At 54.0% G+C, this 14,669-nt stretch overlaps 1 protein-coding gene across 2 annotated transcripts in view; it reads left to right on the top strand.

The window, feature by feature from the left end:
- The first annotated feature begins 5,406 nt into the window (after positions 1 to 5,406).
- SH2B2 (SH2B adaptor protein 2) overlaps positions 5,407 to 14,669 on the top strand; it is a 31,278-nt gene continuing 22,015 nt past the window's right edge. Inside the window, exons 1-2 of one of the 2 annotated variants that reach the window (XM_031967986.1) lie at positions 5,407 to 6,980; positions 14,086 to 14,187. In XM_031967986.1, coding sequence (XP_031823846.1) covers positions 6,141 to 6,980; positions 14,086 to 14,187 — 942 coding nt within the window. In that variant the 5' untranslated portion in view covers positions 5,407 to 6,140. The remainder of the gene's footprint in view (positions 6,981 to 14,085; positions 14,188 to 14,669) is intronic. The other variant, XM_031967987.1, reaches the window with a different exon arrangement.

The raw sequence follows: 14,669 nt of genomic DNA, 5'->3' as shown, positions 1-14,669 counted from the left end.
TGGGCCAGTCAGCATTCTTCATCAGTCCCCTAAAGTCAGATGGGGAATGAGCTGAAGTGAGCTTCCCCAGGGTTGGGCATGGGCTCACTTGGCACTTTATTTTGGGAAGGGTGTCACGGGGTGTCAGAACTCGCACCCTTCTTTAATGTTGCTAAGCCGGAATGATCCCAAAGTGAGCTCCCCCATCCCTTCCACTCGGCAAAAATAAAACAAGGGCAGAGGAGGACTGGCGAGTGCTCCCTGCTCCCCATCAATGGCCCCCATGAAATCAACTCAATTTCCTGAGGACCTACTATGTGACCGAGCATATGTTAGACACTAAATAAATGCACACGTGAATAATAATTTTAGCCCTAAAGGTTTGCAAGGTGCTTTCATTTGGTCTTTACCACAGGGTAAAGGAGGTGCTGTTATCTCCATTTTATAGATGAGCAAACTGAGTCTGATAAATCTCAGTGATACTCACCTAGCAAGTTTCTGAGATAACATCATCATCATCTTCATCATCCTCGCTGATATTTATATAGGACCTACTGTGTGCCAGGCACCGCACTAGGTGCCTTACAATCATTATCTCGTTTGATTCTCACAACAGCTCTGAGAGGGAAAGGCTAGGATTATCCTAATGTTTTACAGATGAGAAAACTGAGGCAGAGATTAAGTAATTTGAAACCAGATCTGCTTGGTTGGCTGGGAAAGGGGAGAGATTTGAGACAAGGGACCCACTAAGCAGCAACCAAGAGCAGAGCGGTTCCGGTGGGAGTGGAAAGGAGAGGTTTGGAGCCCATGTGGAGGAGGGGCCCGAGCCTGAGAAGATGGAAGTGCCATGGCCAGAGACAGGGAAGTTCAGAGAAGGGGCCAGTGGGGAGAAGAGAAGGACTTCTCGGTGGGACCTGTTGGGTCCGAGATTCCCACAATTGGCTGCGACCCCGAGTAGCTCAAGAGAGCACGGCCTGGCCGGGGAGCCAGCTGCAGAGAGAGTCATCGATCTTCGGAAAGTGATGAGGTCGTCAGGAGCCAGGGAACATGGAGGGAAGGACCAGGGACAAAACCATTAGCGGCCCACATGCTGACGGATGATCCAGCAAAGTAGATGGAGGGAGAATGGCCAGATGGGGCAGATAAATGCCAACCAAAGCCGCCCCTCAGGAAGCCAGGCCAGCAAAGTGAGTGCATTAGGGAAGATGGGGATGATGCCAGATCCATATTGTGACACTCTGCGCACAGTAGGTCCCCAGGAGACTCTTGCCGAGTATTTCCCATAGACCTGTTGCCGGGGAGGGGATGGTGTGACGCTAGCCAGGCTGGAAGCTGCCGGCCCTCTGCCCTTGTCTTTGCTGACCGCAGTGGAAGGGATGGGGGAGCTCCCCTTTGTGGGAGCTTAGCAATTTCTGCTTAGCAATGTTGGAAGGGCCTTGGGACAAGGGCTCTGACACCCTCCCTCTCGTCATAAAGCGTTCTGCTTCAGGGATGGGTGCCGGGAGGCCCTCCCTCCCTTCATGAAACTGCAGGGTCTTTTCTCTAGGGACAGCTGTAGCTCAGACATGGGTCGGTTCCCCCTCAGGCTGGGCCCGGCTCCCTCAGTGATGGCTTTTCCCAGTAGTCCCCCAACAGCCGCCCTTAGAAATGACAAACCCTTCCCGGAGCCTGTTTGTCAAACCATTTCTACCATATTTTGGCTTGAGTTTCCCACCCCCCCCCCTCGCCCCATTCAGGAGCTTGGGTGCCTTTAATTGACTTTCAGCAGAGTTATTTTCTGAGGAGGTGGGCACTCCCTGCCTCAGTTTCCTCACCCGTAAAACGTGGGGCTCGGGTGGTCCCTCCCAGCTCTCAGCCTGTGATTCTCTTAGCATTTGATCCTCCTGACTAGGGCCTGCACCCACTCCCATAACCCTCCCCAGCCCCAGGCCCCTGGACCAGCCACCCCGCACTTCATACTCTGGGTCCAACCTCCCGCCTCTCTCCCCTGGTAGTGGATTCAGAGGAAACCTCGAGAGGATGGATGCAGCCGCTGCATTAAGAGCCGAGGCCGCCCCTGGGGTGTTTCTGGGCACAGGCCGAGAGGCTTCCTCCGGCAGGAGGGTTTTCCCGAAGTGCGGGTGGGGGCGGGCGGGGATGATGGAGGCCTGGCTAATTCTGCTGACTTCCTCTCAGCTCGGTTCCTTTTGTTGGTGGAAACAATTCCCTTGGCCAGAAGTCAATATCTCTGTGTTCTCTCCCCGTCAAATGCTGAATTCTGAATCCCCCCCCTTCTGGAGGCGCAGGGACCCCAGCAGCCGGACGGGGCCTCTGGGGGCAGTCTGGGAGGGATGTGTCCTGAGAGGGGGCACGAGTGATGCTGGGGAAAGATGGGGGCAGCAAGAGGTCTTGGCCCTCGCCCGCCCGGCTTTCTCCGGGCCTGCTCTCCTCCGGCTGCTCCTCTGGGACAGAGCCGATGGGTCAGAGCAGCCTGCAGATCCATTCTCTGGAGGAAGACCCCCCTCAGGGGGACGTGGTGCCCGCCTGCTGCCCACATCCCTTCTTGTTTTCCTCCTCATCCTCCAGTTCCTCTGCCCCAGCACAGGGATGGGGGCGGCTCTGGCCACCTGTCCCCCGGGGGCTCTGGTTTCCTCTGGCTCCAGGCTCCTTGGCCGGGGTGTCCTGCAGCTGCCCTCGGCCCCCGGCCCCCTCCCCCTGTGGGGGGGTTTCAGTGGCGCCAGGTCAGGTTGGGGGCTGTGCCCTGGCCCCTGGACAAGCAGCCACCTGCTCCCTAAGGGTCCTTCTTTGGAAGTGCAGCCAACACGTTCTTAACCCGATCTGCTGCCCTTGGGCTGGAGGGAGCTGGGCCCGAGGAGCCCGGTCTGGGCAGGAGTCTCCGGGGTTCTATTCCTAGCTCGATGCTGGATCCCTGGGAGGGGAGGGGGTGACCTTGGGGATGATCCGGCTCGGGCCCACTTTCTCTCCTTGGGTGGGGGGGGCAGTCATGGCGTCCGGTAGGTCATGGTCCAGAGTCCGGCCTCTCAGAATGAGCCGAGGGATCTCAGCTGTGCCTTCGTCTTCCCGGGAAACCACGGATCCACCGTCCAAGACCCTCAGAAATCTGGCCCGACCCACTCTCCTTATTTCCCGAACTTGGGCTCATGGAGAGGGGGCTCTCACTGCCCTCCTTGGCTGTCCTCATTGGGCCTGGATGATGGACCTGGAGCCGCCCCCACGTGCCCAGGAAGCCTCCACCTGCCGCTGGTTGGGCCCAGGAAGAGGCTTTGGGTCATCGTCAGGACGGCCCCACAATCAAAGGCAGGGATTGCCCCCTGCATGGGGCACTTAGTCCCCCTGTCCATCGGGGGTACTGTCCGCAGGCAGCCCCAAAGGCAGGCCTGACTGCTGGTCCATCACTGGTGGGAGCCGGGCCTGTAGCTATCTGCAAGGGTCCCTCCCGGGCAGCGGGGGCCACCCGCCTCCCCTCCTCCAGGGTGGCCGCGTCTCCCGCAGGAGCTGGTGTCCGGCTCGTGCTGATTTAAACTCAATCAATAAAAATTGAGTATTATAAACATATTTTTTTAGTGCCTCGGGAGCAGCAGGTCCATCAGAGGGCAGCTCGGCCACACAAAACTGGCTCTTTACACGCTGCTTTTAATTAACTCGTTGGCCGGAGCTCTTGGGAGAACACGATGTCCTCCGGCCCTGGCAGGGCTTTACAGGAAGCGCACGGGGGAGGGAGCGTGGGGATTTCCTCCTCGAGGACTTTGTCTGGGCCCTGGGGGGGGGGGGGGGCACACTCAGAGGTCACACAGAAGGGAGTAAACATGTAGCAACACCTACTGTGTGCCAGGCCCTGGCTAAGCACCTCACAGACAACATCCTGTTGGACCCGAGCCGCCCCCGATGGCAGGCGGGGACCAAGCTCTCCAACGACGGGCTCATTTGTTCACCTTTGCATCCTCAGGGTCTGGGACATAGTAGGCACTTATATACGTGCTTCTTGACTGACTGAGCAGAGTCTCCTCTGTGACACCCTTTACTCTGCCCTCTCTCCTTTTTTCCTGAGTAGCTTTGAATCATGGCCAGCTCGGTAGGCGTCCTTTCAGTTGTATATAACTCTTCATAACCCCATTTGGGGTTTCCTTGGCAAAAATACTAGCGTGGTCGGCCATTTCCTTCTCCGGTTCATTGGGGAAACTGAGGCAAACAGGGTCCCATTCAGGAAGATGAGCTTCCAAGGCCAGCGTTCTGTCCACTAGGCCCCTTGGCTCTCCTTCCCAAGCCAGGAGGCAGGGGATCCAGGTTCCCACAACTCTCTCCCAACCCCCCATGCCAAAGGGTCCTCCAGGCCTAAATCCGGTCCTAAATCCGGTCAGACAGAGACCCTGCTTCCTTCAGCTCTCAGCCAGTCACCCGAGATCCCCTCCTGGCCCCCGCCCCCTACATGGGGAATCTCCCCCGCCGGGAGCTAAGCTCCTCAGTGTTCAGAGCGACTTGGTTACCCCTCATGCAGGGACAGCTTTCGAACCCCCTCCTCAGGCAGGTTACTCTGCGCTCTGGTTACAGCGTCCCTGCCCAGTGAGTGGCTTGCCCCTTCCCAAGGATTCGAGGGTGGAGGGATCCACGCTGGGGATACTGGGGGTCGTGGAGGCCAGGATGCCCCTGGCCCTGCTGGAAGCTGCTGCTCTGCTTCTTTCAGCTCAAACTCTTGAGGGTCAAGGCCAGCAGACGTGCAGAGGGATCTGCTCGAGCCCTTCCCCTTCTCGGGGCTTGGGCAGCCTGTGCCCTGCAGACAGTGCACAGGGATGGGCAGCACCTCTCTCCTTTGGGGAGGAATCCCTCTCTTTCTCCCCAGTGCCAGGGCCCGGTGTCAGCCAATCCCCGCCCTGAGAACCTGGTGGCTGGGGATGGGAAATGTCTATCCCTCCCCCAAACACTGGGTGGTGGAGAGTCGGCAGCCGGGCCGTCCCCTCCCAGGTGGCTGCAGGACGAGCTCTACGCTCGCCACCCCTGGCACCTTGGGAGCCAGGCAAGCCCTGCCCTGCCCAGCTGCTCCTGGGCCTGCAGAACTCCCCGCCCCTCACCTCCTCTGCCAGGGAAGAGGATGAGTTTAAGGGGAGGCTTCTTGTAATGAAAAGGAAAGTCTCTGGGCACCAGTTCCCTGCTGTCTGGAGGCACTTAGCAACCTTGCCAGCTTAGCCTGAGCGGGTGCTAATAATATATTAGTGGCTGCTTAACTTATTTGTTCTCGGAGGCAGTGTCTGGGGAGGGGCTGCGGAGGGAGCGGGGGCGGGGGAGGGGGGCGAGGAGCGGCTGGCCCAGCGCCCTTGGAAGTTCCGGGCTTGGAGGAGGGGGCCGGGCCGGCCTCACCCCGACGCCCTCAGCCTCTGCAGGGAGAGCCAGGGCGGGACTCTTGGGAGAAGGCGAAGAGGCAGAAATGAACCTTCCAGGGGTGCCAGGGGATGGTCTGCGCTGGGGGGAGAAGGTGGCCGCCAAGGGGTGCGGTGTGCCGGGATCCGCCAGGGGATTAACGGGGCCCAGGGGGATTCGGACTCAGCCCCGGAGAGCAGCAGGAGCAGGGTTCGAATCCCACCTCAGCCACTTGCTACCAGTCCACTACTGTAAATCTAAACCGAGGGCCAGAGCAATGACCTCTATGGTCCCTCTCAGCTTTAAGTGTTTGAGTCAGGGGACCTGAGTCTGAATTTGCCCCTTATGCCTACCTGAGCTTGGACAGGTCACTTCCTCGGGCTTCACATGCCCGGACCTGAGGCTGCACAAGGTCACCCTTGGCTCCAATCCAGTGAGCCTCTGATGCACCAGAGGGGCAGCCATCCAGAAGTGTGAGGGGATGGAAAGGGAAGAAACGGGATTCTGTCAGGAGGGATTGGGCAGGCCAGAGAGGCCTGGATGGGCTGAGGAGCCCCGGGCGGGACAAGGACGCCTGGATGGGTTGAGGAGGCCTGGGTGGGCCGAGGAGGCCTGGGCATCTGGAGCTGGTACTTCCCGGCGGTCCTCAGTACAGGCTTTCCTCCTCCCGGCCCTGGTCCCCCTCCTGAACCCTTAAGGGAGGTAGCCAAGGGAGTAAGCATTAATGCAGCGCCTACTATGTGCCAGGCCCCCTAACTCGCCTCCTTCTGCCCTTGCAGCTGTCCAGAAGTTGGAATGGGCTGTGAGCCATGAATGGTGATGCCCCTTGCCAGGACACCTCCTCCCAGGTCCCTGACTGGCGGGAGTTCTGTGAGCTGCACGCTCAGGCGGCGGCGGTGGACTTTGCCCAGAAGTTCTGCCGGTTCCTGCGGGAGAACCCTCAGTACGACACGCCGGGGGCCGAGGCTTCCTTCTCCCACCACTTTGCCACCAACTTCCTGGACGTCTTCAGCATCGAGGTGAGCCGGGTCTTCGTCTCCGACTCGCCCACCAAGTACAACATCGTCCCCTTCGTGGGGCTCCAGCCCTGCCACATGCCCAATGCCCGCGGGCCGCTGCCCTGCCGGGAAGAGACCTCTACTGAGTCCCTGGACAGCATGGACCCCGTGGCCGGGCCGCCGCCGGCCCGCTACCTGAGCCAGGCCCAGCAGGCCCAGGCCCACAAGGTTTCTTCCTATGGCCACTCCCGGAGCTCTGAGGATGTGTCTTTGCGCACTGCGGCCAAGCCGCGGTTCAAGAAGGGCTTCTCCCTGCGCAACATGAGCCTGTGCGTGGTGGACGGTGTGAAGGAGATGTGGCACCGACGCGCCTCCCCCGAGCCCGAGGCGGGCCAACCTGCCGGCCTCCGAGGCGGGGAGCCCCCGGCTGAGCCCCGGGAGAAGTGGGCCCAGCGCCTGCGGCTCTCGCGGGGCCCGGCCTCCAAGGTGGAGCTGGCGGACATCCAGCGGGAGGGCACGCTGCGCTACATGGTGGCCGACGACTCCAGCTGCGTGGGAGGCTCCCAGTGGCAGAAGTGCCGGCTGATGCTCCGCAAGGCCGTGAAGGTGGAGGGCGAGCGCTTCCTGCTAGAATTCTACGTCCCGCCCAAGGTGAGGGGGAGTGGGGGAGAGGGGGCGGGAAGATGGAGCCCTTTCAGCTCCGGAGCTCTGCTGTCCTGCCACCCAAAGGGAGTGAGTGGGGGTAGGGAAGCCGAGGGTCCCACATGGGCCATGGGGCTGGTGACAAAGACTGAGAGCTATACTCCCTTGGCCCTCTTTGGATGATTCTCCTCCCCCACTCTGGGAAGCAGAGAAATCTGTCTTAATGCTTAAAAACCAGATTGAAGTCTGACCATCTTGATGCTGAGTCCTTTCCAAATCTGCATCTGGGACTATTCTATGTTCATGGACTAGAAGAGAACAAAAATCTTTAGAGATGAAGGATGGGCCCAGAGAGGGATGTGACCTGCTCAGTACCACACGGGCCAGTGACAAAAGTGGGCCTTTAGCACCCTGGGAGTTTCACTCCCAGTCTAGTGGTCTTGGTTCTGCTCTAATCTCCTTCTGTCTTGTTGACTGGCTAAATGAATGGTGGAAGGAAGGAAGAAAGGAAGGGAAGAAGGAAGGAAGGAAGGAAGGAAGGAAGGAAGGAAGGAAGGAAGGAAGGAAGGAAGGAAGGAAGGAAGGAAGGAAGGAAAAGAGGGAGGGAAGGAGGGAGGGAAGGAGGGAGGAAAGAAGAGGTGCTAGAAAGAAGGAAGGAAAGATAGAAGGAATGGATGAATGAATGGCTGATTGGAGGAGAATGGTTGAATGAAGGAAGGAAGGGCTGAATGGCTGAATGAATGAATGAATACATAAATGAGTGGCTTAAGGAGTGAATAAATGGTTTAGGAATGGGGATAGGAGATGGAGAAGAAAAACTTCTGCAGGGATCTCCCAGCCAGGGAATCTAAATAATAAGGCACACTTCTAAGAAGTGGGCGTGGGCCAATATTGAGGAAGCTGAAGGGGCTGCACTAGTGAGGGGGAGAACTTGGCATTGGGTGGGCTCACACAAGGAAGGCAGTTCTGAACTGAGACTAGAAAGAAGGGCATGATGGGAGTGGGGAGGAAGGCGTTCTGGGTGAGTAAATCCAGGAAGGATGCTTGGCGTCGATCCTATTGGAGCCACCTGTGAAGGCAGGAGGAGCCTCTTGTCACAGCAGGGAATGCTGGGTGTTGTCAAACAAGGCAGGGATCGGATTGCTCTCTATTCAGTCCTTCTCATCTTCCTAGCGTCTGTTCTCTGAAACAAGAGCGGGGTGAGAGGGAGCAGCTCTTGGAGGGCCCAGGTGGAGGGAGGGCTGGAGTCCCAGCTAACTGAGTGTGCTGGGAGAGAATGCCATGGCACTCACGGGCATGTGCTCAGCTCAGTAAGAAACTGGAATCTGGAGACCTGAGTGACCAGTGTGGCTCCGACTCTTCTGAGCTAGATGACCCTATATAAATCACTACCTTTGGGATTCTTAGTAGGCTCCTCTGTAAAATGGGCAGCATTTATACTACTCCACCATACACTGGTCTTGTGAGAAGAGCATTCATGTCTCGTCTCTATCCGGACTGCGGGGTCTCTGTACACAGAAGCTGCTTCCTCTTAGCTGGACTGGAATAGGAGCTTACCTAATATGGAGGTATCTCTGCCCCAGGAATCTACATTCATCATTACCATCTTTTAGAATTAGAAGTCAGAGGATTAGAATTCATCTCTCTCGCTTTTGCCACTTACTTCTTGTATGACTTCACACTTCCCTGAGCCTCAGTTTCCTCCTCTGTAAGATGAGATGGTGTAGCTCTAAATCTTTTATTTTAAGTGGTTTTAGAGGACCATATTTCTAGAGCTGAAAAGCCATCTTCTTCAATCCCCCTTTTTAAAAAGGAGGAAACTGAGGCTTGCGGAGGTGTAAAGTGACTTGCCTATGGTCACACAGGAAACAAAGGCAAGAGAATACATTGAAGGGATATGACCACAAGGCTTCTGAATTGAGTCAGCCCTTTTTCCAGCAGACCACACGTGCCCTTGGGATTCTGGTTGTACCAAGATTTGTTGGCATCAATTCACAATTCACATTTCATAACCAGCTCTCCTAGCTCTGCCACGTATTCCCTGAGCGACTTTAGGCAGTCACTTAACCCAGGAATGGAAGTGTCTTGGTTTCTTTATCTGTAAAATGAGGGGAAAGAGATGATGTCTAAGGTTGTTTCCTCTGAACATTCACAATCCAAAGAAAATCTATTCATTTAATGTAAAAAGCGTCTCTTTAAGAGTCTACTCTGGTCCAGGAGCCAAGGACAAAGACAAACATGAATCAGGTCCTGCCCCCGGAAGGAGCTTCCAGTCTCCTACATCAACATTTTCACTTCCCCATTCCAATGAAAGCTTTTATCCAAAACTGGCTTTGCCTTCCTAGGAGGCTGCATCCTTTCACCCATGGTATGGTCACCTCCACACTTACTCCAAGGAGGACATAGCACAGTTTTCCAGAACAATCCTACAATTCCATTTTCTTGGGTTTTTTTTTAAATCACAGTTCCTTTTTCTTATCTACCTCCAGTATCCAAGGATGACTTCCAGTGACTTTTTTTGGAGGCAAGCTTGAGGCTGGATTTGAATTCAAGTCCTCCTGACTGTAGGGCCAATGCTCTATCCACAGCACCACCAAACTGTCCCTTTCCTATGGCTTTTGATCATTTTTCCAGCTTCAAAAGTCAAAATATGCCACAGGGCAAAGACTGTACCTCAAGGATGTCCATGAGTTTTGTCTCTCCGGCTGCACTTGGCTTGGGTAGAGACTGTTATATACTCTTTACAGTTGGTGCCATATATCATAGGCTTGCCTCGGCCCGGAACAAAATTCCCAGTGAGGAAGGAAGACCACTAGCATCTGAGCAACTGCAGCAAGGGACTTTGTATGTATGTAAACCTTGGAGAATACAGCATTGGCTTTTTTATGTAAGCTGTAATCTTTTGTTACAAAATCAAGCTGTTACTTTGAAGTCTTCTTATGCATTCATCAAAGTATCAATTGAGTGCCTGCTGTGTGCCTGGTGCCTCATACGAGCCAGTCCCTGCCTGCAAGAAGCTTGCAGTCTAGTTTAGAGAGTATTTGTACACTGAAAAGTTTTGACAATACTAGAGAAATATCCGAAGACTAAGTGACTCCATCAGCAATGCTCAGTAAGGGCTCACGAAGAAAAGAAGACTGATTGGGGTTGGAAAACAAATAAATCCTGGCTCTGCCACCTGAGTGACTATGGGCAAGTCACTTAGGGCCTCAGTTTCCTCAGCTGTCAATTTAGGAGGGTGGGATTTAATTTAAGAGACCCTAAGTTTCTCTTCCAATTTAAAATCTATAATCCAAGTACTGTCCAAGGTGCTGATGGTAAATAGACAAAAAGGAGCCTGCCTTCAAGGAGCTTACATTTTATTTAGGGGGGAAATAACATGATTACAGGTATTGCTAAATAAGGCAGCCAGGTTGGATAATGGGAAGAGTGTTAGGCCAGGAGGCAGGAACACCTGGATTTAGTTCCTTGAGTTATTTGGCAGTTCTGTGACTCCGAGTAAATCATTTGATCCCCCCTAGTCTAAGTTTCCTCAGCTGCAAAATAGGAACAATGATACTTATCTCATAAGGTTGTTGTGAGGGTCATATTGCAGTAATGTATACAGAATGCTTTACAGAAGCATTCTGCAGGGCAGCTAGGTGGAGCCATAGATAAGCACCAGCTTTGGAGTCAGGAAGACCTGAGTTCAAATTTAGCCTCGGTTACTTAAACATTTACTAGCTATGTGACTCTGGTCAAGTCACTTTACCCCTTGCCAAAAAAAAAACACTTACTATATTTATTAAATATCCCATGGACACTTGGGGATTAGAGATCAGGAAAAAGGATTTTTATTGTCATGATGTCCCCACTCTGGGAGTGGTCAGGAAAGAGATCATGGGGCTAGGGGCACAGCCCAGTGAAGAAACCATGGTAGCATTTTAACAATGTAGAGGAGCGGGGAAGGTACTTTAGTCAGGGAGAGCGTTGTGATGGGAAAGCAAACCCTGTTGTTTGGAGGGTTGAGGTGGAGGGTGCTGGGTGAGTTGAGAGAAAGAAAAAGTTTGATTCTAGAAGAGGTTCATATGATGGAGTAGAGCATGGAGATGGGGCTGGAGAGGTTCAGAGGAGTCAATGGACTTGAGTGGGCTGGGAAATGAATGAGGGAGTGGCGCATGGACTGGGAACTGTGGTCAGTTCCTTGATCAGATGTGAGCTCCCTGAGAGCCAAGGAGATCTCTGCAGGAGATCTGGGTGCCTGACCTGGGTGCAGCAGCACTGTAGAAGTAAGTTTGTCGGTTCATTTTTCTCACTCCAGCCTCCCACTATGTCAGAGTTGAGGTTGAAGTGTAAGACTGCCCTGTCCCTCTTGCTTTTACTTTACAATAATTCTTCGAATGTCAGAGCTGGAAGGGATCTCAGAGCTTCAGCCACTTTATTTCCCATCTGTGGAGAGGGTCACACAGCCATTGGGGACTGAATGGAACCAGAACCAAGCTTCTTGTTTCCTTTCCTGGTTGTTTCCATGGCATGGCACTGGCCTCCTTTAATCAAAGGACAGCATCCTTTTTAATCTTGTTTAATCTTGGCCTCCAGCCAATAGTCCCCCATAGAAGGAGGGCTGCGGCTATTGCTACCCATCATCGGATCATAGGTCTAAAGCCAGAAGGGATTTCGGGAGCTAGCTAGGGACCAGCTCCTTGTTTTACAGAGAAGGAAACTGAGGCCCCAAACAGTTTAATGACTTGTCCAACATCATACAGATCCATCAAGTCCATCCTTCTTATCTTACAGAGAAGGAAACTGAGGCCCCAAACAGTTCAATGTCTTGTCCTATATCATACAGATCCATCTAGTCCAACTTCCTTATCTTACAGAGAAGGAAACTGGGGCCTTTGAAGTTTAAGTCATTTGACCAAGTGTCCATAGATAGTAAATGGCTGTAGCAGGATTTTCACTCAGGTTCTCTGAGGCCAGGCAGACAGCTCTGGGCCTACTGGGTACCTCCTCTGCCCTGCTTCCCATTAGAACAAGCTTGACCCTGGGTGTTTTCTCCCTGCCCCAAAGAAATGGTCTTTGCAGAGAAGTCTTCTTGAGATGGTGGGTTTTCTGATGGAGGAAAGAGGAAGAAGGGAATAAGCATTTATTTCCCACCACCCTAAAAAAGCCTCCCTCCAAGAAACACGTAGTCCCTCCACCCCCTAACCCAAGAATTGGGACAAGACCAACATCAAGGCCAATGACAGAGATGGCTAACAGAAGCCAGCCTCCCTCCCTGTGGCCCGGGGAGGAGTCACGGCAAGCTCCGTACCTTGGGGGAGGCCCCTTGCCGCTGGGAGCTGAGTAGGCTTTAGGAGGCAGCTGACTGTGACCAGAGGCAGTCACCTTTGTCACCTGAAAGGTCTCTTTTTCTTAAATTAGACCTGGAAGCAGACAGCTCTTCCACCAGTGGGGTGGGGTGGGGAGGGGAAATCACTAAGCCCTAGGCTGGAGGCCCTTGAGACCACACTCTCCCTCTATGTGGGAATTTCCCGTCTAGAGGAGAGTGCTGGGTTCCGATTTCACATCTGGTGCTTCCTACCTGTGTCACTTCAGGCGAGGTGTTTAACGTCTGTGCCGGTGAAGAGAGGAGATCTGGGGCTTTGCTGGATTGTGGGTCTCTTTGGCAGCATCTGGGAAACGCCGGCTCAGATCCGATTTGTTGCCTACGGTCGGAACGGAAGGAAATACTCAGCTGCAGGATAATTGTATAAATATGTGTATTAATATTGGATCTAACATATATTTTAACATGTTTAACATATATTGGATTATTTGCCATCTGGGGGAGGGGGTGGGGGGAAGGAGGAGAAAATTTGGGACACAAGGTCTTGCAAGGGTCAATGGTGAAAAATTATCCTTGCATCTGTTTTGAAAATAAAAAACTTTAATAATAATAATAATAAAGAAAATGCTCAAATCCTGAGGCCCGATGGCCGCTGTGCTCCCTTTCTCAGGATTACGTCTGGGCTTTCTGTCTAAATTTAGTGGGAGAGGATTCTGTCACCCTTTCTAATGACTTCATACACTGTAAGCTCTCAGACCTCACATAGTAGAGAGCTGGCGTGTGTGTGTGTGTGTGTGTGTGTGTGTGTGTGTGTGTGTGTGGCCATCCGTGAGAGCACACCTTCCTGATTTAGTCGGTGGAGATGAGGAAGTGGGAAGGGGGAAGGAGGAGGGCTGCCCCTTGTTCAGTGTGGCTTTTGAGGAGTTTTTTAGGAGCAGAGCAGTCTCTAGCTCCCTGGCTATGCTGCCGAGGGATTCAGGCCGCCGCTGCCCTTGTCCCCAAGAAGGGTCTCCAGCTTGGGTCACCTCCATTGGCCGATGGCTTCCGTAGCTGCTTCTGGTTCCCATTGGCCGACTGCCCACCAGCTCCTCGAACGCAAAGCCTTTTGGGAAAGCCAGTTCCCCCTGTCTCCACCGCTGGGGATTCCCAGTGGGTGGATGGAGGACCAGTGGAATAGCAGAGGGGCCGGACCCGGGGGCCTGGCCCCAGACCTCAGCGCGCCGGCTGTGACCCCTGCGGGAGACACGGCTGAAGGAAGCAGGCAGGGCTCCAGAGGCAGAGCAGGCTGTGGATGGAGAACAAAAGACATTAACTTTAACGGCTTCCATTGGGGCCCTGTTCTGTTTAATTAAAAGGCTGTGGAGCTACTGGGGACACAGGGGAAATTAGGACTGTTCTGGTCTCTTTTCTCCCCCAAGTCTTTCCATTAGAATCGTTGCAGCTGGTGGCTTGAGGCCTGACCTCTAAGGCTTGAGTAGAGCAGCCCTGGGCTGGATGCCCTAAAGCCTGGAAGGGGAGGGACAGCCCCTGCCCTCAGGGAGCCCCGGCCCAGTGGGAGTTTGGGTACGGACCCTCCCCCAGATCTGAATCGTAGAGGTCTCTGTGTGAAAGTTGGAGGGGGCCCGAGGGAGGCGGGAATGAGGGTGGTGAATGGAGCCAGGTGGGAGCTGGTCTAGAAGGGGTCCCTAGAGCTGTGGTACTGGGCAAGGTTTGTACGGTGTGAGGAGGTGTGGGTGCTGGTACCCCATGTATAAAGGCATTATCCAGCAGCCTCATGACCAGACATGCTTTCGCCTCCTTTTCTAGGCCTCCAAACCCAAGGTGAGCATCCCTCTCTCTGCAATCATCGAGGTCCGGACCACCATGCCCCTGGAGATGCCAGACAAAGACAATACTTTTGTGCTAAAGGTGAGGCCCATGGGAAGGGATGGAGATGGAGGGAGGTCGGGGAGGGGGGATACAGAGCAGGGGTTCAAGCCTGCTGACGCTCCATTTTTCCACACTGTCTCAACCATGATCAGCAGAGTCAAAGCATGGGGGTCCTCCTCTGGACCCATTCCTGCGGATCCAGCCCCAGCTTCTTTGAGATTCACTTTGTCCATCTGTGAAATGGGAAGAATTGTTTATAAAAGGCTTTGAGCTTCCAAGAAGGACATTTGAGAAACCTTGAGACATCTTTCTAGAATGGAACTGTTGGGGGTGTTGGTGAGCCAAGTCCTGCAGGGGCTGAGTCTCTCATTGTTTGCCTGGGACTTCTTTCCCCTCTTTCCTTTGCTTTTTCCCTAGAATATAAATGGGAGGGGTAGACAGCAAGATCTGTGGGGTAGGGATGGTTTCCTTTAGGTCATTTTCCCCATTACCTGGGACACTGCCTGACATACAGTAGGTAT

Source organism: Sarcophilus harrisii, chromosome 4 (genome assembly GCF_902635505.1).
Source record: "Sarcophilus harrisii chromosome 4, mSarHar1.11, whole genome shotgun sequence".
Classification (NCBI taxonomy): domain Eukaryota; kingdom Metazoa; phylum Chordata; class Mammalia; order Dasyuromorphia; family Dasyuridae; genus Sarcophilus; species Sarcophilus harrisii.
This window is presented reverse-complemented; position numbering and strand designations above follow the sequence as displayed.